Here is a 24,261-nt window from a genome sequence, read left to right as displayed (position 1 = left end):
TGGGTTGTCCTAGATATGCTGCTCTTCCTTGCGATTCCGTCGGAGCCCAACCAACTGCAGGACCTCAGTCCAAAAGCCAGGTGCATATTCGGTGAAAGTAGCCTCATAGGCATCAATAATAGGGCGATCCCAGACAAGATCCATCTCATGTGCCTTGATGAGTTTCGTGCGCTTGATTAACTTCCACCCGAAGAACAGAACCGGCGCAACCAGAACCATAGTGTAGTAAGTGAAGAAGCCGCTAACGCTCCACTGCCCTGGAAGGAAGGTTGAGTAGCCATACGTGGTGACCACGAAGATCATCCACACGAGAGCGATCCATGCGGAATAGGGCTGGAAGTAACCGTAGTAGGGTAGGGTGCGGCGGTCAATGTTTTGGGCGTGTAGGGCTCGATAGAAGAAGAGGTATGTCGTGCAGATGATGATATAGTCGATTACTTGGGCGGCGGTGATGATATTGGTTAGCCAGGTGAGGACTTGGGCGGACCCGCTGGATACGTTCAGGAAGGCTAGGAATGGGAAGATCATCACGACACATAGGCAGTAGATTGGGACTCCGGCTTTGGTGCATTTGCGAAGGACCTTGGGTGCTTGCCCTTGGATCGAGAGGCTGTAGAGACTGCGGGTTCCGTAATAGCAGTAGGCGTTGCCCGCGGAGAAAATACTAGTCACGAGCAGGGCGTTGGTGATGTGAGGTAATACGCTAATGCCGAGGTTCTTCATGGCGATAACATAGGGAGATGCGGCTGCTGTGCCTGAACCACTAGCCGAGCCGGAGAGAATTGCTAGCAGTGACTTATCGTTATAAGGAATAACGATGCCCACACAGAGGGCACTTCCAATGAAGAAGAACGCAAATCGGGCGTAGGTGGTCTTGAAGGCTGTCTTTAGATAGCGTCGGGGAAGCTTAGCTTCTCCGGCGATCATAGAAATGTATTCAGGGCCAACGACTGTGAAGGATGCGCTCCAGACAGCACCTAGAAAGCCTTCAAAGCGACCTATTGGACCCGTGGTGATGTATTCGGCAAAGGCACCGGGCTCGTTCCAGTAGCGGAAGCCATAGGCATCGTGTTTGGGGTTTCCACCAACCATCGTAATAAAGGTGAAAAAGAAGACAATCAGAATCAATAACACCTTGCCGCTTGCGAGCCAAAATTCGGCTTCTCCGTACCATTTGACGGTAAAGGCATTGAGAACACTAAAATCATTTATTATTTGCACTTCAAAGTCAACGGAATAGCAACTCACAAATAGAGAACGATGCAAGCAGCAACGACTGCCTCGACGGGGATATCGTCTCGCCAGTAAGTCAAAACAAGATTCAAGGCCGAGATTTCAAAGGGAATCAGAAGGACTTCGTAAAGAAAGAAGTTCCAACCAGCCCAGAAGCCCATTGCTTCATCCACCCAGTGGCCAGCCATACGAATGAAGGCACCACTGACGGGCATAAAGACGGCCATCTCGGCCATGCAGTTATTAACCAGGCCCATCATGCATGAGTAAATCACATAGGCCAAGAAAAGACTCCCCGGGCCACCTTTCACCAGACCAGATGCGATAGTCACGAAGACCGCAGTTCCAATGGATCCACCAATGGCAATCAGTTGGATCTGGCGGTTGCCCAAGTGCCGCTTGAGCTTGTCCGTGTTGTCGATGACGGTGCCGATATGGTCATCGGGACTGTCAGCCGAGGGTTCGGGGATTCCTTTCTCCTCATACTCCATCACCTCCTTATCGAAGAGAGTCATTGTGAATGTTGGAAATATTCCTCACGGCAGAAACGTGGGGGTGGGCCAATCGAGGCCATGAGGTGAGGCAACATCAGCCTTTAAATCTCACCAGAATCGAGGGAAAGTGCAAGAAAACTCCGTGTCTCTGGTTTGAGACCCGTGTGACAAGGCTAAAGTGAAAGATGACGCTATGCGCCTCAGCTCATGGCGTAGCCTGACAATTTTAGCCCAGGCTCGGATCCAATGACGATAGGCGAAATGCAAGATACTTTCCTCGCCGCAACCTTGTCTAATCCCTCGGATCCAGCCTCAACTCAATTTCCCTAGTTATTTGACTTCCGTTCCTGCCGCCAGGGCAATTTGGACCAACCACGCTAATGCACACGGGGATCGCCAATACCATTTGAGGCATCGGATGAGTTCCAGCTTAGCCAGATTGGGTAGTCGTATCCGTGCCAGATAACCTTAGCCGTCCTGATTGGGGGTATATTCCAGATAAAAAACTTGGCCTCGTCGTGACGATCTTTCCAATTGCCAAAGATCCTGGGTGCTCACCGGTAATCCGAAGCCATAATCCACTCCGCCACCCCTCAATGTCCGTCCTTGCCACTATCTTTCGTGGCCGTGCCCGGTTGCTTCCCCGGCTCGGGAAGGTATGGCGCGGACGCCTGACTGATCGGACAATCGTATCCGAAATGGTTTAATTGCCCCGTATGGGAGCCGAGACGGGCTAGATCGTTGGAGACACCAGCCGTCAGGTTACCGGTAGATAGAAAGAGTGTGCGGGATTATGAAGGTAAATCTCATTTTCGATGCCTTTCTATCCAGCAACCAGTTTTGTACATGCAGGATCATTTTTGTCATTAAAATCCTCAGAGATCAGGATCAGGTATCTTGAGTCTATTTAACACACATAAATCCACATCCTTCACGAGCTCGCTCGCAAGCCTTCTTCAGCGCCTGCTCCTCGGTATCGGTCCACTTCACAGTCAGCTCATCCCACGGCTTGCGGGAGTTGAACTCTTCGCGATAAGTTTTGTGCATCCCCTGGAGACGGGTCACCTCCCTCGGGTCACCGGTACCGGAATACACAATGAACATGGTGCAGGGAGGGAGCGATTCGTAGATGCGGGAAATGTCGGACACGGTACGAGTGACGACTTCCTTGAGGCCTTCGGGTGTTGTCGTTGAATCATTGGAGGATTCTTCTTGAGCCACGGTCGTAGATTCGTTGGCGTTGTTGGCGTCCGGGAGACGGGTGCACCAGCCGCGCAGCAGCTCGAGGTTGCGGAGACGCGCCCACGCGAAATCGACACCACCGCCTGGGATGGATGGGTTGGACTCATCGCCGTTAATGGCGGCCGAGACACCCTTGACGACATCCTCGTCATCACGACACCCGATTGCGACGGTCGCCTGCGACCCAAAGCCGCGTTCGGGATTGCCCCAGTCCACCACTGCGCCCGTTCGTCCTTCGCCAGGGTTCCTGCCCGGCTTGATAGACCGTCCGAGCCGACGGAAGATGCTTTCATTTGACGCATCACTGGTGCCCCAGCGCTCGCCCTTCTCGCATTTCAGCTTGACAAGGTCGAGCACGGCCCGAGCATCTTCAACCGAGCTGTGGCCGTTGGAGCCTTTCTGGATCTCGCGGCTGAGATATTTCTGAGAGAGCCATTTCAAGCCACACTTCAGAGGTGGTCCACGCGGGTGAGGGTAGATGATCGTAGTGTCCACGATAAACGGGTGGGTGAGACGTAGTGCAGTGAGATCGGAGTTAAGGGAATGTCCAATCAGCACGGTCCGAGGGGTGATGAGCTCCAGCAATCGCTTTTGGATATCATCAATCGTTGTTGTTACATCCCGAAGCCCCTCTTCGGTCATGCCTGAGAACGCTGTAAGGTAGTCGACCACAGGCCGCGACGGTTTCACCAGCTGGTCAAGAACGACCTCGCCGGCCCAATTGACGATACTGATACGAGCGAGCTCGAAATTGTCGCCTTCTGTCTTCACCATCTCGCAGTCAACGGCCAATACATCCTTGCCAGCAGTCGCGCTGCCCTTTTCAATCTCAGCGTCCGGCACATCGCCGGCCTCCAGGCTCGGGACGTTGGTATCGACCCATCCATTCTCTGCAGTTTGACCATTGCGACGCCGAGTCTCGGCGTGAGATGCCTTCTCTTGGTCTGTCGGGAAAAGGGCGGGATGTAAGGGGTACTCGCTTTCGGCCAGCTCGAGCGCAGAGTGGATGAAAGTTGTAATAGGCGTTCGCTGAACCACAAAGCCCCTCTCAACTTTGGCCGCTCGCGGGCCCTTCTGTTTCGAGTCCCCATCCTTTGACTTGGGGAGCGATGATAGCAAGATTGCTTGTAAAGGCGAATGCACCTTGTTGTATTTGTTGTCACCCGGGGCTTTCACAGGCCAGACGTGCGGGAACATCTCAGCCATTGGTTGCAAGGGCTCGGGGAGGGTGTCGGAGGAAAGAGGGCGAGGATTGAAGAGATGAGATCGATCTGGGGGTCCGAGGCCTTGTTTCCATCTCTGGAAGTCGGCGGCCTTTCTATCTTCGGAGGACTGGTCTGCTTCTTCGGATAGTTCGGTTGTTTGCTCTTTGCTAGTCTCAATGGGTTCTAACGGGACTGTGCCGTCAAACATTCCGATTTCCAAGCCGGGAACCATCAGAACAACCACCTTGCGCATATGTCCAGAGTGTTTGATAGAGATCCATTGCGGTGCGACACCATCTGCAAAGCAATAGAGGAGTAGACCCTGTAGGTCCGCGATGCGGATGGACGACTGCATCTTCCCATCTACATATGTCATGTCCGGGTACTTGGTCTTTGCACCATCCACGCGCTTCTTCTTCGCCTTGCGATGCTGCCCATCCTCGGGGCCCTTGGATCCATTGGACTCCGTGGGAGAGCCACCCTGCAGGCGTGATAAAGTGTCAGCGACGCCGAAGTCATTGCCCACCATCTCGGCAATGGGCTCAGGATCCTCGTCCTGGCGCTTTCGTTTGTTGTGGCCGGCCATGATTGAGAGCTTAGTCCAAGCTACGGATCGAAAATCGCGAAAATGGACATGTCCGATCACGAGGAGATAACGATAAGGTATTGAAACCGGCAGTGGGAAATACCGACCGTTGACCGGAAAACAATACGACAATACGAATCTGATAACGGCGATCGCCCGGAAAATTCGCCCTCGTCACGCCATCGATCTTCATTCCCCTCGATTGGGCACGAGAGCTTTCTTCCTGGACGTCATTGTCGCTGCCCTACTTTCACCTCGCTTGAGTCCTGTATAGAGCTCTTGGTTCACGTCATCTTATCTGACCTCCCGCTCCTCTCTCTCTCCGTCTCTAGACCTCTCCACACACCCCGGCACCATGTCGGCGCTCACCGAAATCACATCCGAGGCCGACTTCTCCTCGCACCTGGCCACACTCTCGCCCTCCGCGCTGGTCGTCCTCTACTTCTACACGCCATGGGCCGCGCCCTGCGCGCAAATGCGCACTGTTCTCTCCGCTCTTGCCTCGCAGTACCCCGCTACTGCCCCGCCGACCATCTCGTTTGTTAGCATCAACGCCGAAGAGCTGCCCGACATCTCGGAGGAATATGACGTGTCTGCGGTGCCCTTCGTGGTTTGCCTTCGCAGCGGCCAGGTTCTTGAGTCTATTAGCGGTTCCGACCCTATCAAGGTCCGCGATGCTCTCGAGCGACATGCCGGCGGCTCTCCCGCAGACGGTGCCAACCGATCCGCTATTCCCCCGCCGCTCTCCGCCGTGCCCCGTGAGGATGGTCCCGTGATGGCTACGCAGTCGCCCTTCACTTCTGGTGCCCCCACTGGCCCCGGTGCCAATGCTACCGCTGTCCCCGCCGCCCCGGCTCTTACCCCCGAACAGTCGAAGGAGGCTCTCGTCGCCCGCCTTACCGAATTGGTTAAGGCTGCCCCTGTTATGTTGTTCATGAAGGGTACGCCTAGTTCACCTCAGTGCGGTTTCAGTCGGCAGTTGGTCGGTATTCTGCGTGAGCGCAGCATCAAGTATGGTTTCTTCAATATCCTGGCCGATGAAGATGTCCGGCAGGGTCTGAAGGAGTTTGCCGACTGGCCCACATTCCCCCAATTATGGGTTGACGGCGAGTTGGTTGGTGGGCTGGATATCGTAAGTGCCTCTGATTTGTCCAATTGCAGGACATGGTTGCTAATTGCTTTGACTTTAGGTCCGAGAGGAAATCAACGCCGATCCCGACTTCATGGGGCAGTACTCGGTCAGCAAGCCCGTGGCTTAGGAGAACTGGTCCTTGCATGATACCCATGACGCGGGGGCTGGATGCCTGAAAATCTACCGTGATGATAAACGTTTTTCCTTGACCTGAAAAGACATTTCAATTCGACGTCGTTTAATGCTTTGTATATCTCTTGGCATGTGGATGGGCTGGTTTTCAAGAGAATGTTTGGAGGAACGTGATGTGTAGTCCGGAAGTGATCTTTGCATACTTGAGGTGGGCTAGCTCTACCTTGGAGCCCATGGACTTCCACCCCTTTCATTCTATTCGCGTGAAGTTATCTATGTACTGCCTAGGCATTATGTGTAGTGCACTTCCAACGAAAAACTCCTCGGTCTATGAAACAATTCACCGTAGAGCGTTCAATCGCTCGACCTCTTCCGAGCCTTGTGAGGCATTAGGTCGTTGATAACCCGTGGATCACTTTGAATCCAGGCGTCCAAATCATTCTTCCTGCAGACAGCAAAGCGAGACAGCATCGCATCTTCGTCGACATAGGCACCGGCGAGCCAGCGTGAACCGTTCGTAGTATTGAATTTATTGCGCGCATGGACGACTCGACGATTGGCAAAGATGGCGCACTCGCCAGGGTTGAGCTTCAATTGAAACACAGACTCCTTGGATTCAAGGTCCTGCGTGAAGCGGGTCATGGCTCGCTTGAACGGACTGAATCCCTCGAGGGTTTGTCCGCGACCGTCCGGGCGTTCCGAGGTGGGAATTGCGGATTGGAAAGGCGGCGAATAGTTAACGTTCCGCAAATGCTTTGTTATTGGGTCCCGTTCGAATACAGGCCATGTGTTGTGGTAGATTGAGTCCTCGTGCACATACTCATAGCCAACCTTCTTCATTAAGAGGACTTTGTAATCCCGGTATAACTCTCTCTTCATCCTGTCTGCGACATTGAAGGCGTCCGCAAACAGTGACTCGCCGCCTTCACATGAGTTCTCCAAGCAGTGCAAGAGCTGGTAGGCCGGTGGCTCATTCATGTACAGAAGATCCATGTGGAAGCCGAGGTGCTGGTTGGTATAGGCCACGTTCTTTGCCTGTGGCACAGTACGCACATCCCATGTCGATCCGTAAAATGAATTCCGCAGTGGGCCCATGCGCGTGGCAATTTTTTCCACCATCTCGCGTGACGAAGGGATATCCTTGACAAAGATTAGACCCAGAGAGGACAAACTCTTCATGGCGCGCGTGAATTTTTTGTTGCTGTGCATGTAGTCTTCATATGATATCCAATGTTGATACTTTTCCATATCCGCCGCATTCCAAAGAAAGCGTTTCATGTTGGGGTGGGTGCTGTCGTGGGTGTTGTTAATGGGGTCCCGGAGATAGCGATATGGCCAGCGAGACGTATGCTCTCGCTCATATCCGTCAATATCGTTGTTCCACTGAATCTCCAGATCCTTGCCATCCCAAGTCACTCGCCGTGGGTGAATACTTGTATGTATATCGTGTGTGCGAAACGAGCGCTGATTCGAGTGCGGATCCACGCATTGCGGACATTTGCACAGGTCACGGAGGTAGTAATATGGGAGATAGAAAGGCCGTTCCGTGTCTCTAGCCAGAGACAATTGGGTCTCATGGAGATGAGCTCTGGCGGGTAAGGTATGTTCCAAAGTGGTCATTTGCGATTTGCCGAGACTGGACCTTGGATGCTGGAACGTTCTGAGAACCACCTCCTTGCCATCGCGGACAATAATTTCTTCGCTTCCAACTTCGGGAATCGAGGGCAGCTGGCTACGTGGTCCACCGGCCGGGGGCGCTTTGCCAGCCGGAGGCGTTCTCGGGGAAGGTTGGACATTGCGCCGTGTAGCCGACGAGACGAAAGTCCTCGGGGCAGGGCCAGCCAGGACCCGGGACAGTCGTCGAAGAGCAATTGGAGGGAGCAGGCGCATTGCAGGGAAGCTCTCGCACAAAGGAAAATACACGGAAAAGAGAGAGACAAGAGGGGCACATGTGATGACCCCGGATTGCCTTTTAAATTACCCGCCAAGGCCCCGTTGCCCGCCGTGTTGCGGTAAACCGTAAACCGAGGCTCGTGAGATGCGTGCCTGGGTGCCTGGGTGCCTGAGTGCCTCTCTGCCACATTCCTCGGGGGCCAAGGCCACAAGGCAGTGAGCCCCTGGCCACCGCGTTCCAGACTCAAATTTACCCGCAAACGGCCGTTGTTCGAAAGCGGATTCAATTACGTTTTTGCCCCAGGAAAAATCAACAAACACGGGGATCCCCCTCGATCACTAATGGCTTCCTAACAACACTCCAACATGTCTGCCGGTGGTGACCATCTCAAAGATGAAGGTACAAAGCGCCAGGTCGTCCTGGCCGGCGGCACCGCAGGGCTGATCTCCCGTTTCTGCATTGCGCCGCTGGACGTCGTCAAGATTCGTCTGCAGCTGCAGATACACTCCCTGTCTGACCCGGTCTCACACCGGACGGTCGTCGGACCCGTCTACAAGGGCACGCTGTCCACGTTGAGGGCGATTGCGCGGGAGGAGGGAATCACGGTACGTCATCTTGAGCCGGAGTGATTCAAGAAGCTCGGGACGAGATAAGCTAACAGCATGCTTCAGGGTCTTTGGAAAGGCAATATCCCCGCCGAGATGATGTATGTCTGCTATGGCGCCCTCCAGTTCACCGCATACCGTGCTACAACCCAAGCGCTGGCCGAATTACCATATCGCCTCCCTCCCTCCGGTGAATCATTCGTCTCCGGTGCCGTCGCGGGCGGTCTTTCCACGGCTACCACATACCCGCTCGATCTCCTGCGTACACGGTTTGCAGCGCAGGGTCCGGAACGCATCTATCGCTCGTTGTTCGGCTCCATCAAAGACATTGCGAAACATGAAGGCCCCGCGGGTTTCTTCCGCGGTTGCTCCGCCGCCGTGGCGCAGATCGTCCCCTACATGGGATTGTTCTTTACCGCGTACGAGGGATTGAGACCGACAATGGCGCACTTTGACTCCCTGCCTTTCGGCACAAACGATGCCGCGGCGGGCGTCGTGGCCAGTGTACTCGCCAAGACCGGCGTCTTCCCACTTGACCTAGTGAGGAAGCGGTTGCAGGTGCAGGGCCCGACTCGCACACGCTATGTGCATCGCAATATTCCGGAATATAATGGGGTTATCAGGTCTATCACTATGATCTTGCGCACACAAGGTGTGCGAGGGTTATACCGTGGCCTGACGGTGAGCTTGTTGAAAGCGGCGCCAGCGAGCGCGGTGACGATGTGGACCTACGAACGGGTTTTGAAGTTGCTCCAAGAGATGGAGTTGGAAGCATTGGGTTGAGGAACATACACATATTTGCATTATCGGTCGCATAGGCTCGGGCATTCGGACGGTGTTTTGCATTGCTACAGGGGGTTAAATTAGTTTTCAGGGCAAGCGATTTAGAGCAAGAATAATCATTGAATTTCGAAGTCCTCGAGAACATTGAAATGTGCCGACATTTTGTCCAACACGGGTCAAATAACGCTGGGAGTGCAAAACTGAAGGGGATGTCATGGTGCGCATATATTCAAACAGCGTAACGAATGGCGTGGACATGTGTAAACAAGGGAGCAAAAGACAAGTCAACCTAGTACTCGTGCTCGCTCTCGACTTCAATCGAGTCTCCGGCGACTTCCTCGTAATCCTTCTCCAGAGCTGCGAGATCCTCCCGCGCCTCACTGAACTCGCCTTCCTCCATGCCCTCGCCCACATACCAGTGCACGAACGCGCGCTTGGAATACATGAGGTCGAACTTGTGGTCCAGTCGGCCCCAGGCCTCGGCAATAGCCGTCGTGTTAGAAAGCATGCTGACCGAACGATCGACAGGGGCCATCTCGCTGTCTGGGACTCGCGTAGGCTTCGAAAAGTTGATGCCCAGCTTGAACCCGGTGGGACACCAATCGACCAGGTTGAAGGAAGGTTTGGCCTTTAGTGCGGTCACGGCCTGGGTGCAGTCGCTTGCCACGACGTCGCCCCGGTACATCAGGGTCACGGCCATGTACTTGCCCTTGCGGGGATCGCAGACCACCATCTGGTTCTCGGCCTCGGCGCCTTGAATGCTGTTAGCTTGAGCTGGTTCAGTGTGGGATTGGTCACATACACTGGGTGGTAAGATCCTGCACCTTGAAGCTCTCGTGGGAGCTGCGGTTTCTAGAGATAACCGGTGCGTATGAGATCAACGGGAAGTGAATACGCGGGAACGGCACCAGGTTGGTCTGGAACTCGGCCAAATCGATGTTGAGAGCGCCGTCGAAACGCATACTCGAGGTGACAGAGCTGACCACCTGGGCAATCAGGCGGTTCAGGTGTTCAAAGTCAGGACGGGGGATTTCCAGATTACGGCGACAGATATTGTAGACGGCTTCATTGTCGACTAGGAAAGAGCAGTCGGAGTGCTCGATGGTACTATGGGTGGACAACACCGCGTTGTATGGTTCCACGACCGCGGTCGACACGCGGGGAGAGGGATAGATGGAGAACTCCAGCTTGGCCTTCTTGCCGTATTCATGGGCTAGGTTCTCTAGTAGAAGAGAGCCGAAGCCAGAGCCCGTGCCACCTCCAAAGGAATGGAAGACTAGAAAGCCCTGTAGAGAGGAGCAGTTGTCTGGGGGAAGATTAACCGGTGAAGTATATAGATTTAACCAGCGTATACATACCCGCAACACGGCGCACACGATCAACGACTTCGTCCAGCATCTCCTTGCCAACCGTGTAGTGGCCCCGAGCATCTGTATTGCATTAACACCCGGCTCATGCATCTTGATTTGCATAGACATACAGTTGTTGGCGGCATCCTCCTTGCCGCTGATCAGCTGTTCGGGGTGGAAAAGATGGCGATAGGTGCCGGTACGGATCTCATCGATTGGCTACACAGCCCAGAATCATCAACATCCATCAATATTCTGCATGTCTTTATTCGGGGAATGACGTACGCTCGGGTCGAGATCGGCGAAGATAGCGCGGGGAACGTATTTGCCGCCGGCGGTCTCAGTGAAAAAGGTCTCGTGTCTGGCGCTGGTGGCGATCTCGTCGGCGATGTCGCTGTCACGTCGACCGTCGGGTTTGAGACCGTGCTCAAGAAGGTACCTGCATTCGTGATATCGAAGGTCAATCCATGGCATCGTGCATGACAAGCGGTGAGTAAACCTACAGCTCCCACGCCGCGTTTCCAAGCTGCGTGCCAGCTTGGCCTATATGGATGTGGCAGATCTAATCAATTGACGCGTTAGCATACTGTTCCCCTGTTGTTTGCATTGCCTGGATAACCGGGCTTATGCTCGGGGTAGCTTTAAAGAGGGGCATGAGTGGGGGGGGGGGGGGCTCGGTTAAACAAGTATAGGGAATATAGAGATGGGATTGGACAGCAAGTAATTCACACGTACCTCGCCTCGCATGATGAACAGAGTTGCGTTGTATCTAGGAGTAGGAGTATTGAGGTGGATGGATGGCAGGGAGAAGTTGGGGAAGCAGAAAGTGCCAGGTGGGAGGCAGTGGGTCGCAAGTAGCCGTGGCCCCTGATCAGCAAGAACCAACCGCTAAAACTGGCGGTCCGCGCACGGAGACTGTTTGGTTGCTTGGCTTAAAGCGCTCAGTTGGGTGTATTTGGTATCTTCACACAAACCTAAATATACCCAAACACTTTACAGTGTACTCTGGCCCCTATCTCAAACACATGAGCCTGCCGTTGAATGCGAGTGACTCCAGAGGAGGAGCCCAGAGATAGGTTACGACCGAGTTTCGGTAGGTGCGCTTCCTAACTCTTCCTGGATACCCACCTGTGCCAGTGTAGAGCTTCTAGAATCGTCAAAAAGCGCCTGCGACAGCGTTGAGAAAGCGATGCCAAAGTATATTCAGAAAAGATTCCTCGTAATCCTCATGTCTTTGGAATAACTTTCAAGGTTGGAAACGCTTCAACCAAGTGCAACTCGATTTATATCCCTAAGATTTCCCTTGATTTCTTTCACTCTGTCTTTTTCGCGTGGTAGAACGAGCGGAACTCAGATGGCCGGGCAAGCAACTCCTGCGGACTATCAAATTCCACCAGCCGCCCATGCTTCAACAAAGCAACACAATCAAACCTTTCAATGTATTGGAGACGATGTATAACAGAAATCACAGTCTGCGAGGCAAATTCCCGCTCGACGATGGCCTGCATAATGGCTTCCGTGTTCCAATCCACACTGAAACATACGCCACAGGCATCAGTATATGGATCAATTCCGGCCTATGATTGACTTACCTGCTCATAGCTTCGTCCAGGACAAGAATTGAGCTCTTCGTAAGCAACGCTCGGGCTAGAGCGAGGAGCTGCCGTTCACCCATGGACCAGTCCGATACCATCAATTCTTGGTCAAGTTCTCCACCGCGGGAGGAAATACTGCAGACCTTCTTCCAAAGACCCACTGTCTCAAGGGCCTGAATGAGACATGAATCTGAGACCGGCCTTTGTTCTAGATCCCGGTCTAGGTTGAATCGTAGGGTTCCTGGCATGAAGAATGGCTCTTGGGGGACCACGTTGATGCGGGACCGAACTGCACTGCAGGAGAGGGTAGATAAGTCCAAGCCATCCACTGTAATCGTGCCTTCCTGGACTTCGATCATCTGCAGTAATCCGAGGATAAATGACGTCTTGCCACTACCAGATGGACCGCAGATAGCGACCTTCTCACCAGGGCGAATGTTCAAGGACAGGTTGTTCAGGACGGGCGGAGATCTCGGGCTGATCCCAGATTAGCTACATCTGGGATGATCAATAGGGGCCTAGCTTACCTGTATGTTGCTTTAACATTTCTGAAAACCACCTCTCCACGAGCGGGCCACTGGGCCGGAGGTGGAGCATGCAAATTCTGGCCCTTGTCCTCAGGTGGAGTGTTTTTGACAAAATCTTGAATACGGGAAACCGCACCAATTGAGGTCTCAAGAGATGTCCATGACCTGATTAGGTGCATCAAATCCTGGTTGAAGCCCAGGATCAAATTCAACGCAACACCGATCGCGCCGGCACTGAATTGGTCCTTTAGTGAGATGACCAGCGTCGCGAGAATGACAGCTAGTGCCATTATAATGCAATCCAGAACCAGCTGAAGCCACTGCTGAATGCAGTACAGCATATAAAATGGTTTCTGTGATTGGTTGAGCAGTTCTTGTAAGCGTTCCTGGAAGGGTTCCTGCCAACGCATAGCTCGAATGACCGAGATTCCTTGCATGGTTTCCACAAAGTGCGTGAAAAGTGGCGATTTAGCTTCGATGTCCAGTAGTCGGACCTGGCGCGAGGTCCGGAGGTAGTAGTTTTGAACGAAAAACAAAACGATTGCCAGAATAGGCACTGTCACTGTCAGGTACTTGCCCATAACACAAAGTATAACAAGTTCCACAGCGCAATTAGCAAATGCTATGACCAGGCCATTAGCTTGATAACTGAGTGAAATCGCACAAACTTACCCATGGACGTGTTTATGGCATCTAACGGAAGGTCCATGTCAATGAGCTCCAAATCTTGGCTGAATCTACAACGTATTAGCATAATAACTTTCGCATTGTCCATGGTCGTTCCTTACCGATTTGTGGTCAGGCCAGCATCCACCTTCTGAAAGAAGCTGAAGGGTGCACTATTCGACAGTTAACCAAGTCTCATGACTGCCAAGTTAGATATAAATAGATGATCGATATACTTCAATGTGGACTGGAGTAAGTGCGCATGCATTCTAGTGCCTGTGTTGTTAATGATTCTGACAAAGACTGCCCTGTGTGTCAAAGTTAGCGCCGAATCCATCCTTTGGAATCAAAATCTTTACCAGCACCCAAAAAGAAGGCAGAAAGCTCCGATCAAAAACAAGACGGCATAGACACTGACATAAAGCGCCAGATTTTGGTTTGGATGATTTTCGTTGTAATTGGACCATTGCTGCAGCCAGACCGCTGTCATGCCGTTAGTTATTGAGAAACACGCAGGTAGATAATTCGTACTTGCGAACTGCTCGACAAATGCAGTAATAAAAATTACCAGAATAACCAGCGCAGTAAGAGTTCTTCCGCTGTTTTGAAAGTAATATCCGTACACGGACCATTTTCCTTCTCTGCGTGTCATGTTTAGGTCGGTGATGCCTTCCTCGGAAAAACTGGCCATCTTCAAAATAGCTTTTACTGGAGTAGCATTTCCAATTACTGCACTGTCACCTTTGAGAGAATCTTCGTTGACCTCATTGGTCTTTTCCTCTGGCAAAATTGAACGAATCTGATCGTAAGTCCCGGTTCGGGTGATTCTTCCACTGTCCAAGAGGACAATCTCGTCGGCAAATGGTAGTAGGCGATAATTATGAGTCACTAGGATTACCGTTCTTCCAAATTCTTTGAAATGACCATCTGCCGCAAAGAGACGAGAAGAAATGGCAGTGACAGACCTGTTGTCGAGACCACTGAAAACATCATCTAGGACCAAAGTTGCTGCACGAGAGTAGACGGCCCGAGCAAGAGACTAAAAATTCGTTAGCAAAACATGAACAATAAGGCTGTTAAAATTACGACATAATCTGTCACGTACAATTCGCTGTTTTTGACCACCACTAAGCGTTATGCCGGAGCTGCCGGCCCTGGACATGTCTCCGCCCGGAATATTTTCCAAGTCATTTTCCAGTGCACAAGCCCAAATGACAAAATTGTACCATTTTGGATCAAACGTAGCGGCGCCTGTGATATTTTGACGAATGGTGTCGTTGATAATCCACGGCGTTTGCGGGCAATAGGCGACCGTGGACTGGAAAGGAGACATAGAGCCGTCTTTTCGGAAGGTCTCTCCAATTGCACTCTCCAGGAGGGTGGACTTGCCACTTCCAACTGGTCCTATAATTGCAGTGATATTACTTTTCTTGATGAAAAGGTTTAGATCGTAAAGTATTGGAGAGGCTTCCTGAGACCAGGAGAAGCTGGCATCGTGGAACTCGAGAACAGAGTTAGGGGACGATGGAGAAGTCGAGGTTAACTCGATATCCTCCCCGATCGACGAATTTTCCGCGGGGGAGTCAAGCGGTGCTTGAGTACAGTATTGCTCAATGCGATCAAAACAGGACAGAGACTGGTAAAGTGCAGGGAGGGATTGAATAAATGTGAGAAGTGGGTCTGTCATCAGGGAAATCAAAGACAGCGAAGTGAACGTTCGGTCTGCCAGAAGAGTTTCGCCTCCGCGAACTGATTGAATAATGGCAAAGATTGCAAACGTGGCGAATGGTGCCAATGTCATTGGCATATTCGCTAGAAATATAACCGTTAGCATTCACAACAGAAAGTTCAAGGGATTTCCATACACAATGCAATTTCCCAGATCAGAAGGACTCGAAATCGTTCAGACACTCGCAGTTCCACTTGTCGCAGTAGGGAAACCGTTTTGAATAGCTTCTCTCGGAGCCCTAGCATTTTGACTGCCTTCATATCATTCAGCATGCCGGATGTCACGCCTAAGCGTGTTTGTACGCGTTCGATCCAGAGCTTCTGGGAGATATTGGACTTTTTGGAGACTGGGATGGTGGCAATTACGGCAACTAATACGAGTCAACAATGACAGATTTAGTCTCGGCATGTTAGTTTCAGACATACGTATGGATATGACGGCTGGAATAAGGCATGCCACGCCCAGTTGCCGTTCGAGAAGGAATACACCGACTGCCACTTCCACGGGTCCAGCCCATGTCTCATGAAGACTTCGAAATTTCTGCACGATGCGTTCAACGTCAGTTCCCATCAACGTGATGGCAGACTTCGACTTGAACTCGTTGGCGTGCAGTTTTGTTGTTTGTCGGTAAACTAGTGAGATGAGACCAGCTCGGACCGTAGAGTTGAATCGGAAGGCCTGTCGCCAGTATACCGCTGTCGATATCTACAATATTGTATGAGTTCCCATATCCCCAACTGGTCCAGAATTGAGGGTCGATTTTATTACCGCCATTCCCATATAAGTCAACACGTATGCACCGACCAACGCTGGTCCATGAAGCTTGTTTTCCGGCGTGGAGGGAACACTGATAAAATTCAAGGTCGCTGAGATCAGGAAAGGCTGACAGAATTTGAAGACGGAAAGACACAGTCGTGGTGGTATGGCGCTGACGAATGGCCAAAGATATGCCTGGAACGTCACTTTAAGCAGTTTGTGCTTGTGAGATCTCGTGTCTTAGATTTTCTCAAAGTTAGTGAGCTTTCCCACCTGTAGTGAGTAAATAGATGCATCTCACTCTTGGCCCATGCCGCTTGCAATCTTCTCTCGGCGAAGTCTCCCTGTAGTGAGCGATCCACGTCGGGCATGTCGTGAACGGAGAGAATGGAGGAGAAACCAGTCCGAAAAAGCGGAATAACCCAGATGAAGAAGCTGCGAACCCAGAAGCTGGATGTGCTCTCTTTACTTGACTCTCGATAGACCAAGCGGACCGTTTTGGTCTTATGAATGGACTCAAGGCCCAAGGCTAAGAAGGTTCCGACAGTAACTAACGTCCATAGAATGGCTTGGGTGCGAGTGACCGGCGATAGAAGCCATAATGTTCGTGCCCGTGGGAGTGCAAGGATGCTGGCAAAAAAGAAATACAAGACCATTAAATCGGACGGTCTTACTGAGCGTTGGTCTTCTAGCCATGAGAGTATCACTGAAGTCGCTACAGCGATGAGTTGCAGTATGCTCGCTGCGAGTGACGCCTTCGTATGCAACGGAGCGGCCTGGACTTGAAACGCGAGCTGCGCTATATGAAAGACTAGTAATAGTACGAGGGTGATCTGGAATCGAGTTAATAGGGCATTCTTCTCGTTATGTCCTTTCAAAATTTATACCAGTTTCGATGTTGCCAGGCGATGGGACGTCACTTTGACTGGAGCTCGGAAGAGTACCGGAGCTCGGAAAGCAGCCAACACCAGGAACGAAGCCGCAGGTAAGATCCCAAATATAGCGTCCTCGAACAGGAGGGTAAAGTCAAATGGCCGACACTGGCTGAAGACCCGAGGCCCAAACTGATTGTCGCTCCCAGTAGGACATGACATCGTTGACAACGGGAGGCAAACGCCGGACAGAACAAAGCTTTCAAATCGCAACAGATTCACCGGGGGTTAAAGAGAAAATCAAGGCGTGAAGCAATCAAAGTATGGACAATTCTCAAGGCAAAGTGTGGACAATCCTTCCAGGCTGAGCAAGTTTGGGCGAGCACTCAAATATTTAGAAAGAGTGCACATGAACCAAGACACATACACAAGCCCGCGATCGCCATCAGAGGGGGAAGTCAGCGAATCTTGTCGTAAACCCGAGCGTCGACCTGCTAGGCTGCCACCGTTTCTTTAGCGTACGGGTTATCTCGAGCGCGATGTGACCCTGCAATAGGCGCCCGTATACCCTCGTCGAATCTGGGCCAATAGCTTCAAATTGCACCATTCTTTCGTCTTCTTTCGCTTACATCCTCGATAAACAGTTAGAAACATAGTTACCTTACCCAACAACGCCCGTAAGTAATATATTAAGCTTAACAAAAATACCCCCAAGTTGGTAATATGCCTAGTTAAGTTTATAGAAATGATCTAATATAAACAAAAACAATCTTGGAGTACATTGGAATCGCTGGGCCCCCAAGTCGGAACCCTGAACAGACTAAATCGGAGCTCGGTGTCCAAAGGATACGATGATGAGGCTGAGGGCCCTACCTAGACAGGAGCCCGTGCGCGGAAGTTCTCCAGCCCGCGGATCAGGACTGCTACATTCACCCAAGTACATATTGTACTATGTAGCTAGGTTTGCGACAAATGTTGAGTTAAATGGAATAGATGTTACTGGGTTACGTGATCAATACAATTGGATCAATCAGCGCTGCTTGTTGGGCGTTGCCGCCCTAAGGCCGATATCGTTTATTGTTAACTATCTTTGTGATTTTGAATATTTCGGTGCAATATTTACACTGACTAGCGTGATTTGAGTCACTGGCTTTTGTTTTCATGTTCCAATCTGCGCGTCTCATTGAGTGGGTTGGGGGAGAGGGCGTTGATTTTAATGGCCAATAAAAGTGGTCGGCTTTATCAACGCTATTCAGTGTCCCTGGCAACAGGTCATGCAATCTTTCCTATTCTTTTCTCTAATTTCCTGAGACCACTCCTTAACAAAATCCGTTAGCTTGGGTTGGCCCGTTTGTCTTGCCTTCAATGTAACGTGAGAAAGAGATAATACCATATAAGCATCTTCCCTGAACCCAGTTTTTATTGAACTCTTATTGAGCTAGTTAAATTTCCCTGACGCTGAGTTCGCCTGACAAAGCTCTTTTTCCTCCATTCCTCTCTTACGAAACAACTGGCTTTTACCACAGTGAAAGATTATATATACAGTATATTTCGAGTCACTCCAATTTTCACTCATCATGACAATCATCTACCTACGATTCTTGAAAAACCCTGATCCTGTCGAAGATATTGTCCTCGTCACCGAGACTCTTCAAAAGATCAACCCAGACTTAAGCGAGACAGAGCGTACCGAGGACACTATCACCTTCTCTTCTCCAGACCACGACGTCGACATCTTTGGCAACATCTTTGATGAATGGCTCCATTCCGAACCCCCAGTCATCATTACGTTTCGAATGCTGGCCGATTCTTGACGGCTGCCGTCAGCCTTCTGGCATTATTCGGATCTGTGTCAGCGTTGGCTCTCCATGCTCCTCTTAAGCTTGTGACGGATTCCGTGAATCTACAGTCTATATACACGTTCAACTGTTACTCGCCTGGAAAGGCATGCAGTGGAAAGGGGGACACTACTGATGGTGGTTCTTCCACGGAGGGCTGCCCGCCCCTCAGTGCGAATGGCTGTAGCCGGTATTCTTTCAACGGGGGGTGGACAATTCAAACTCTGTGTCCATGACAACAGAGGATGCACCGGTACCACTGTCACGAGCGTTAATTGTGGCTCTGTGACTTGTCTTGGAATTAAAAATGCGGGTAGTTACAAGGTGATCACAAGAGATATTAACTGCTAAAAAAAGCCGGGGCATAAGGGTGGCTGATTTTCACTGCACGGTGCCTGACCAAATTGCATTAATACGTTGCTGATAGGCCGTTTGAATTATTATGTCCTTTGGGTGGTATTTATGGACGGGACTAGTTTCGCGGACTGTCTTTAAACAAGAATAGGTGTACTAAAGTTGCATTTGTTGACCATTGTTGGCCACTGTTCTCTTTTCCATATTCAGGGTATTTTGGAGACACTTTCGCCGAGCTGGCCAGTCAGAGTGCAATTGGTGAACCGTGATTTTTGAGGAAAATCTGTGATGGGTGTTCTAAGATGGGGAAACGGTCAGAATTCGCGGCACTTTCTGCTGCTTTTTAAGGTGTGCCGATTCCTTGTATGTCATCCCCTTCTCCACTGCGACCGATCGCTGGGATTCCCAGAACTCGGGGTCTCGGCCGACTATTCCATTCTTCTAGCCCCAGGCGCCAATTGAAAAGCCATAGAATTCTGCAAGATGTCGCTTACCAGTTTATTAGTCTGCATTTCTGATTTTGAATCTCTCTATCGGCCCCCTTTTCCCGATTAAGGACTAGCCTGACGGTTGTGACCACCAGCCAATTGTACAAAAAATTGTTTGCATTAGACTGAATAGGGGCATTGTGGTATCAGGAAATTCGCCCCCTTTTTTACTTGAAGTCGTCGTGGCCAGACAATCATCTGATTCATTGTACTCGGCTTCCAGTGGCCTGATCATGGATGTGGGTGAGTCCCGAGCCTCCGTGGTAGGGTTATTCCGTTATGTGGGTACGCGGTGGCGATCTGCGAATGAAGTTGATGTAGGGAATCCCCTTCTTCCTTGATATAAAGTCAAGATTCTGTCTCCTTTTTTGGCAACGTGATCTTCCATGAAGACGATATCCACGCCATTATGGACGTTATTCTAGATGTTCTCGACACATTTGTGCTCGATCGGTTCTACGCCTGGGCCCTTCCTGGTACTGCAGGCCAAGAAGGGGTCGCCAATCCTCTTTTAAATCAACATATCAATCTCTATTATCTTTTACAACCGTCCAAATGGGCAGAGGCGAGCCAATGGAAGCGTGATAATATGGCTAGACAGTCACTGACGTTGTTTCTGCTTTCATGGTGAGTACTACCTTAGCAGTAACATCCCATACTTCGGAAGGAAATCTAATCAAGTCCATAACAGGGCATTTGCAACATTTCTCTACCTTGGTGGTAGCTACATCATGTACCACACGTTATTCGACAAAAAGCTAGAGCGTCACCCGCGGTTTTTGAAAAACCAGATTCAGATGGAGCTCAAACACGCCTTGACATCAATTCCTGTCATGTCCGCTCTCACGGTCCCTTTCTTCCTCGCCGAAGTCCGGGGATGGTCCAAGCTGTATGACTTTGCTAGCGAAGCTCCATTTTCTCTATGGACACTGCTTCAATACCCGTGCTTTATTCTATTCACCGATAGCGGCATTTACTGGATCCATCGATGGGAACACCACCCTCGCCTCTACCGTTGGTTGCATAAGCCTCACCACAAATGGGTTGTTCCCACGCCTTTCGCCAGTTATGCTTTCCACCCGCTTGACGGCTGGGCTCAAAGTCTGCCTTATCACGTCTTCCCATTCATCTTTCCGTTGCAGAAGGTGGCTTATTTGGGATTGTTCATGTTTGTCACGATGTGGACAGTCTTGATTCGTAAGTCCCGTGAACTACGTCCCGTGGTGGTCCTGTTTCTAACTCTTTCCAGACGACGCCGAGTACGTGACTTGGTCGAAGGTTATCAACGACGCTTCTTGCCACACTATGCACCATCTATATTTCAACTATAACTACGGCCAATATCTCACATTGTGGGATCGTTTGGGCGGCACATACCGCAAGCCAAAGGGTGATAGCTTTATGGAAAGTCATGGAGCGGCCTACATGGACAGCCATGGGCCAATGAAGATCGTCGGTAAATCGGAGTAAATGGATAGAAGTCTATTCTAATTTGACACTGTATAATAATAGTACATATAATACATCTTTCATGAGAAATTACGATGACACCATTGAATGAACTCATTGAGGCTTCCCATGTCATCCGTCGCAGTGCTGTCAAGAAATAGGAACTTGATGCTACTTTGCTCGGTAACATCTAACGTTGCCTTCAGTAGCCACCAAAGCTCCTCGGCATGCTTGGGGTATCCAAGATGCTGGTATTGGTCATCGTCCAGGGAGCCAATAACGGAATCCCAAATCCGCTTCCAGTTTTCGGCTGCAAGGCTGATCTTCTCAATCGATAAATACGGAAGTAAGCCTGCTCTAATCTGGAAGGCGAGAGAGTTTATGGCTATTTCGATTAGCATGGTGGCTCTGTTCATTTAGGAACGTGATGTATTTGACGTACAATAAATCAAAATCAGGAGATGTTCCGCGGATATCGAGAGACTCCAAGAGATCGGGGCTGTTTGGGGGATTTCGAGAAGCTGAGTGGCCACCTCCCGCAGAGGTGGAAGTGGAAGCTCTGTTGAGTGTGCTGCAGCAATTTTGCTGAAGGCGGACGCACTTTCAGCTTCCCACAAATCGGCACTCCACGGGAAGTTACAGTTCATCTCATAGATAGATATTGCGGGGTGGTTTTTGAGACAGACGGTAAGGAACCCGTCTGCAAGGAATGCCCAGGAAGCAATCCTACAAGATAATCAGCAATATGTCCCCGTAATGATATGAATAGCTAGTTGAAGCATTCATTAGATAATGACATACCGTAAACACATCTCCTCGGCCACCAAGTTTCTCCAAGTACCTTCGTCGCAAACATTGGGTATGGTACTCCGTTTGAGCTGGAAGATCCCCAACGACCTGACAGTCGATACCAGACATGGATGACGGATAATACGAATGCGGCGTCGGGTGCTCAAATCATCTCGTGCAAATTGAAGCATTTCAATAATCAGAGCACTTTGTAACGTTTGCACGGTCGGTAGGAGATTTGCCGGTTCCATGGGTAATGGGACTATCGACAGGTGTGAGACCTGTCGAAAGATGTACTCCTCCGCGACATCAATGATCCAAGAAGATGAAGATGTAGTAGCATCATCCATGGCTGTGCTGTATGCTGCACCAGCAAGAAAGATCGCAAGTAAAAGGGGATTTGAAACCGTGCCAGGATCAAAGCTGGGAGAATGGACGATAGGTAAATGCCAATGGAAGGCATGAAAGAACACGGATATGAAGCTCGAGATGTTGGAAACTCCAAAGACAGCCGAAAGTTGCATAATGTCCAACTCCGGGTTATCACTGTCCAGCCTCATAGATTTAGACGTTTCGACCAATTCTGAAGTGATTTCTGTCAATTGGTTGGAGAGTTTTGATGGGAAAAGGGCGTCAGACAAGTAATCGGAGAGGAATCCGTCGTCTCCGGATAACGGATTCGATGGATATTCACCAAACCCAAGAAACGCTGACAGCGGGTTACTAGGGATAAGCGCATCCTCAATGTGAGAATAGAGCGTTGCGAGATTCCTTGGCGTAGAATGTTTTCCGGTCTCTCCAATTGCCAGTCTGTCCTTCTGAACGGATGGATTGGCGAAGTGGCGAAGGAAAGAAAAAGGTCCATCGCGCCGTGCTGAAGGTAGAGAGGTTGCTGCTGCAGATGGTGAAGGCGACGAAGGCGACGAAGCGCCAGAGCACGTCGCCCCCGGGGAAGGCGATGGCTGGGCCACGAAAGTGCATGGTCGTCCAAGGGACAAACAACGTGAACATGGCGATTTCTTATCACATGCCGCCTTTGCCTCGAAGCACGAGTCGCACGACTGGCGTTTCCTCCCTGCCTTCCCAGCTTCTGGGACGGGCCGGTTGTGTTTCTTCGCGCATGCTTTGGCATGTCTTCGGGTGACCTCTCTGTGAACGGGTTAGCGAATTTGTATCAGACAGAAAATGGTGTGCCTCGGTACGTTTTCAAGAATGATTTCCCGCAAAACGGACAGCTTGAAGAGAGCTGCTGTTTATCTAGTAGTCGGTCAGCTTTTCATCCTTGTAGTCGAAGTTTCCCGGACTCACGCGTAGCTTCATGACGAATCAAATGTGTCTTCCTCTGGTAGCTCTTGTCACAATGTGGACACCGAAACATGATGCATAGACCGGCGAGAGACCGGATAATGGTTGGTTGTTGGAATGTAGGGAATCGGTAGGGAAACCCCGAAAATTTACACACTGAGGCGGTCGGGAAATACCCACCCGACAGGGGAACCATCCATTCAACACTTGACCTCTGCAACCCTCCAGTTGTTAGGGGAAATTGGTCAACCTTGGTAGGCCCAAGTAAGGGAGACGGACTTGTACCGATTTACTCACGATGTTTCGATTTCATCAGGATTTCCTCGAGTTCCAAAGTAGAGGAATTGTCCCCGTTGGACTAACAACAAAAGTGAGGCTCCTATCAGAAACCGTTGCAGGGATGGGGGACCTCGCTGGAACCAACGGGATTGGTAGGTGTGTAGGGCCGTATAATGGGGCTTAATATGTGGCACGAGGTTATTGGGAGTCAGCAACAACCTATTCGAGGTCGCTGGTCTTGGATCAAGACATAAATAAGACATCGAACATGCCACTTCAAGGTCTCCAGTATTTTTTCACCGTCTTTCTTAAATATTCAATTTCTTGCAATCTACCAAATATTCATCATGCCATTTTGCTTCGTGTGTCAGCAAATGGCAGGCAGAAACTCAGCAAAGCATGGCGGCCTTTTGTCCCGCACTGAGTCAAAGACAACTGAGCATTGTCTTCTTTGCAATCGCGACTTCTGCAAAGCGCACAAGTCTCGGGATTCCAATCAGCAAATCTGCGAAATCAAACACGAAACCTACTATTATAAGCATCGGAATATTCCAAATATCTTTCCGTCACTCGAAACTCTGGAGAGAGAAAAATCGGTAGCACGGCAAGCTGAGAATTCTGACCGTGAACGGGAATTGGTTCCTGTATGAAAGCCCCGGGGTTGCAGAGACATGGTATAAACCTGGAAAATTACTGAAATCATGAAACTAGACAAATACTTCATCCTCCTAAGAAAGGGGAACCTCGTAGTGATGCTACGGAAGCTGAACCCGGTAATGATGCTTGATGGAATACTTCTACGAGTGTGGAACGTTGGAGTGACACTACAGAACAAGAATGAATACGGAGATGGCATATTCTTCCAAAAGAAGGACAGAAATTATTTATCCAACAAATCAACTCCAAGGTTGGGAAAATGCAGGCCATGTAGATATAGAAAATTTGTACTTTATGTAAAT

At 50.5% G+C, this 24,261-nt stretch overlaps 10 protein-coding genes across 10 annotated transcripts; 4 read left to right on the top strand and 6 right to left on the bottom strand.

The window, feature by feature from the left end:
• Positions 1-9: 9 nt before the first annotated feature.
• N7498_000101 (uncharacterized protein) lies at positions 10-1,748 on the bottom strand (the record flags this gene model as incomplete). Its single annotated transcript, XM_058447164.1, has 2 exons — positions 10-1,198; positions 1,249-1,748. The coding sequence occupies 2 exons, from the start codon at positions 1,746-1,748 to the stop codon at positions 10-12; spliced, it is 1,689 nt and encodes a 562-aa protein (XP_058312575.1).
• Positions 1,749-2,630: 882 nt separating this feature from the next.
• On the bottom strand, positions 2,631-4,760 carry N7498_000100 (RNA exonuclease; the record flags this gene model as incomplete). Its single annotated transcript, XM_058447163.1, has 1 exon — positions 2,631-4,760. One exon carries the CDS (start codon positions 4,758-4,760, stop codon positions 2,631-2,633), a length of 2,130 nt encoding a protein of 709 aa, XP_058312574.1.
• Positions 4,761-5,115: 355 nt separating this feature from the next.
• On the top strand, positions 5,116-6,019 carry N7498_000099 (PICOT family protein; the record flags this gene model as incomplete). The annotated part of the gene is made up of 2 exons (XM_058447162.1): positions 5,116-5,892; positions 5,951-6,019. 2 exons carry the CDS (start codon positions 5,116-5,118, stop codon positions 6,017-6,019), a joined length of 846 nt encoding a protein of 281 aa, XP_058312573.1.
• Positions 6,020-6,378: 359 nt separating this feature from the next.
• Positions 6,379-7,914, bottom strand: N7498_000098 (putative Gamma-butyrobetaine hydroxylase subfamily; the record flags this gene model as incomplete). The annotated part of the gene is made up of 1 exon (XM_058447161.1): positions 6,379-7,914. One exon carries the CDS (start codon positions 7,912-7,914, stop codon positions 6,379-6,381), a length of 1,536 nt encoding a protein of 511 aa, XP_058312572.1.
• Positions 7,915-8,283: 369 nt separating this feature from the next.
• On the top strand, positions 8,284-9,306 carry N7498_000097 (thiamine transporter TPC1; the record flags this gene model as incomplete). The annotated part of the gene is made up of 2 exons (XM_058447160.1): positions 8,284-8,523; positions 8,590-9,306. The coding sequence occupies 2 exons, from the start codon at positions 8,284-8,286 to the stop codon at positions 9,304-9,306; spliced, it is 957 nt and encodes a 318-aa protein (XP_058312571.1).
• A 289-nt stretch (positions 9,307-9,595) lies between these two features.
• On the bottom strand, positions 9,596-11,402 carry N7498_000096 (tubulin alpha chain; the record flags this gene model as incomplete). The annotated part of the gene is made up of 7 exons (XM_058447159.1): positions 9,596-10,059; positions 10,109-10,612; positions 10,665-10,736; positions 10,787-10,874; positions 10,941-11,094; positions 11,159-11,217; positions 11,391-11,402. The coding sequence occupies 7 exons, from the start codon at positions 11,400-11,402 to the stop codon at positions 9,596-9,598; spliced, it is 1,353 nt and encodes a 450-aa protein (XP_058312570.1).
• Positions 11,403-11,968: 566 nt separating this feature from the next.
• N7498_000095 (putative ABC multidrug transporter) lies at positions 11,969-17,022 on the bottom strand (the record flags this gene model as incomplete). The annotated part of the gene is made up of 14 exons (XM_058447158.1): positions 11,969-12,188; positions 12,248-12,727; positions 12,778-13,399; positions 13,450-13,514; positions 13,566-13,616; positions 13,680-13,751; positions 13,803-13,926; positions 13,975-14,482; positions 14,549-15,255; positions 15,309-15,542; positions 15,598-15,877; positions 15,941-16,167; positions 16,230-16,761; positions 16,816-17,022. 14 exons carry the CDS (start codon positions 17,020-17,022, stop codon positions 11,969-11,971), a joined length of 4,329 nt encoding a protein of 1,442 aa, XP_058312569.1.
• A 1,355-nt stretch (positions 17,023-18,377) lies between these two features.
• On the top strand, positions 18,378-18,614 carry N7498_000094 (uncharacterized protein; the record flags this gene model as incomplete). Its single annotated transcript, XM_058447157.1, has 1 exon — positions 18,378-18,614. The coding sequence occupies one exon, from the start codon at positions 18,378-18,380 to the stop codon at positions 18,612-18,614; it is 237 nt and encodes a 78-aa protein (XP_058312568.1).
• Positions 18,615-19,889: 1,275 nt separating this feature from the next.
• N7498_000093 (sterol desaturase family protein) lies at positions 19,890-20,950 on the top strand (the record flags this gene model as incomplete). Its single annotated transcript, XM_058447156.1, has 3 exons — positions 19,890-20,107; positions 20,172-20,677; positions 20,730-20,950. 3 exons carry the CDS (start codon positions 19,890-19,892, stop codon positions 20,948-20,950), a joined length of 945 nt encoding a protein of 314 aa, XP_058312567.1.
• A 59-nt stretch (positions 20,951-21,009) lies between these two features.
• Positions 21,010-23,237, bottom strand: N7498_000092 (Zn(II)2Cys6 transcription factor; the record flags this gene model as incomplete). The annotated part of the gene is made up of 5 exons (XM_058447155.1): positions 21,010-21,314; positions 21,372-21,655; positions 21,731-22,867; positions 22,921-22,975; positions 23,027-23,237. Coding segments are annotated over 5 exons (1,992 nt in total), but the record flags the coding sequence as incomplete, so codon positions are not given.
• Between the last annotated feature and the right edge of the window lie 1,024 nt (positions 23,238-24,261).

Source organism: Penicillium cinerascens, assembly GCF_028974065.1.
Source record: "Penicillium cinerascens strain IBT 15544 chromosome Unknown contig_16_segment0_segment0, whole genome shotgun sequence".
Classification (NCBI taxonomy): domain Eukaryota; kingdom Fungi; phylum Ascomycota; class Eurotiomycetes; order Eurotiales; family Aspergillaceae; genus Penicillium; species Penicillium cinerascens.
Note: the sequence above shows the minus strand (reverse complement) of the source record. Positions and strands in the feature narration are given on the sequence as shown.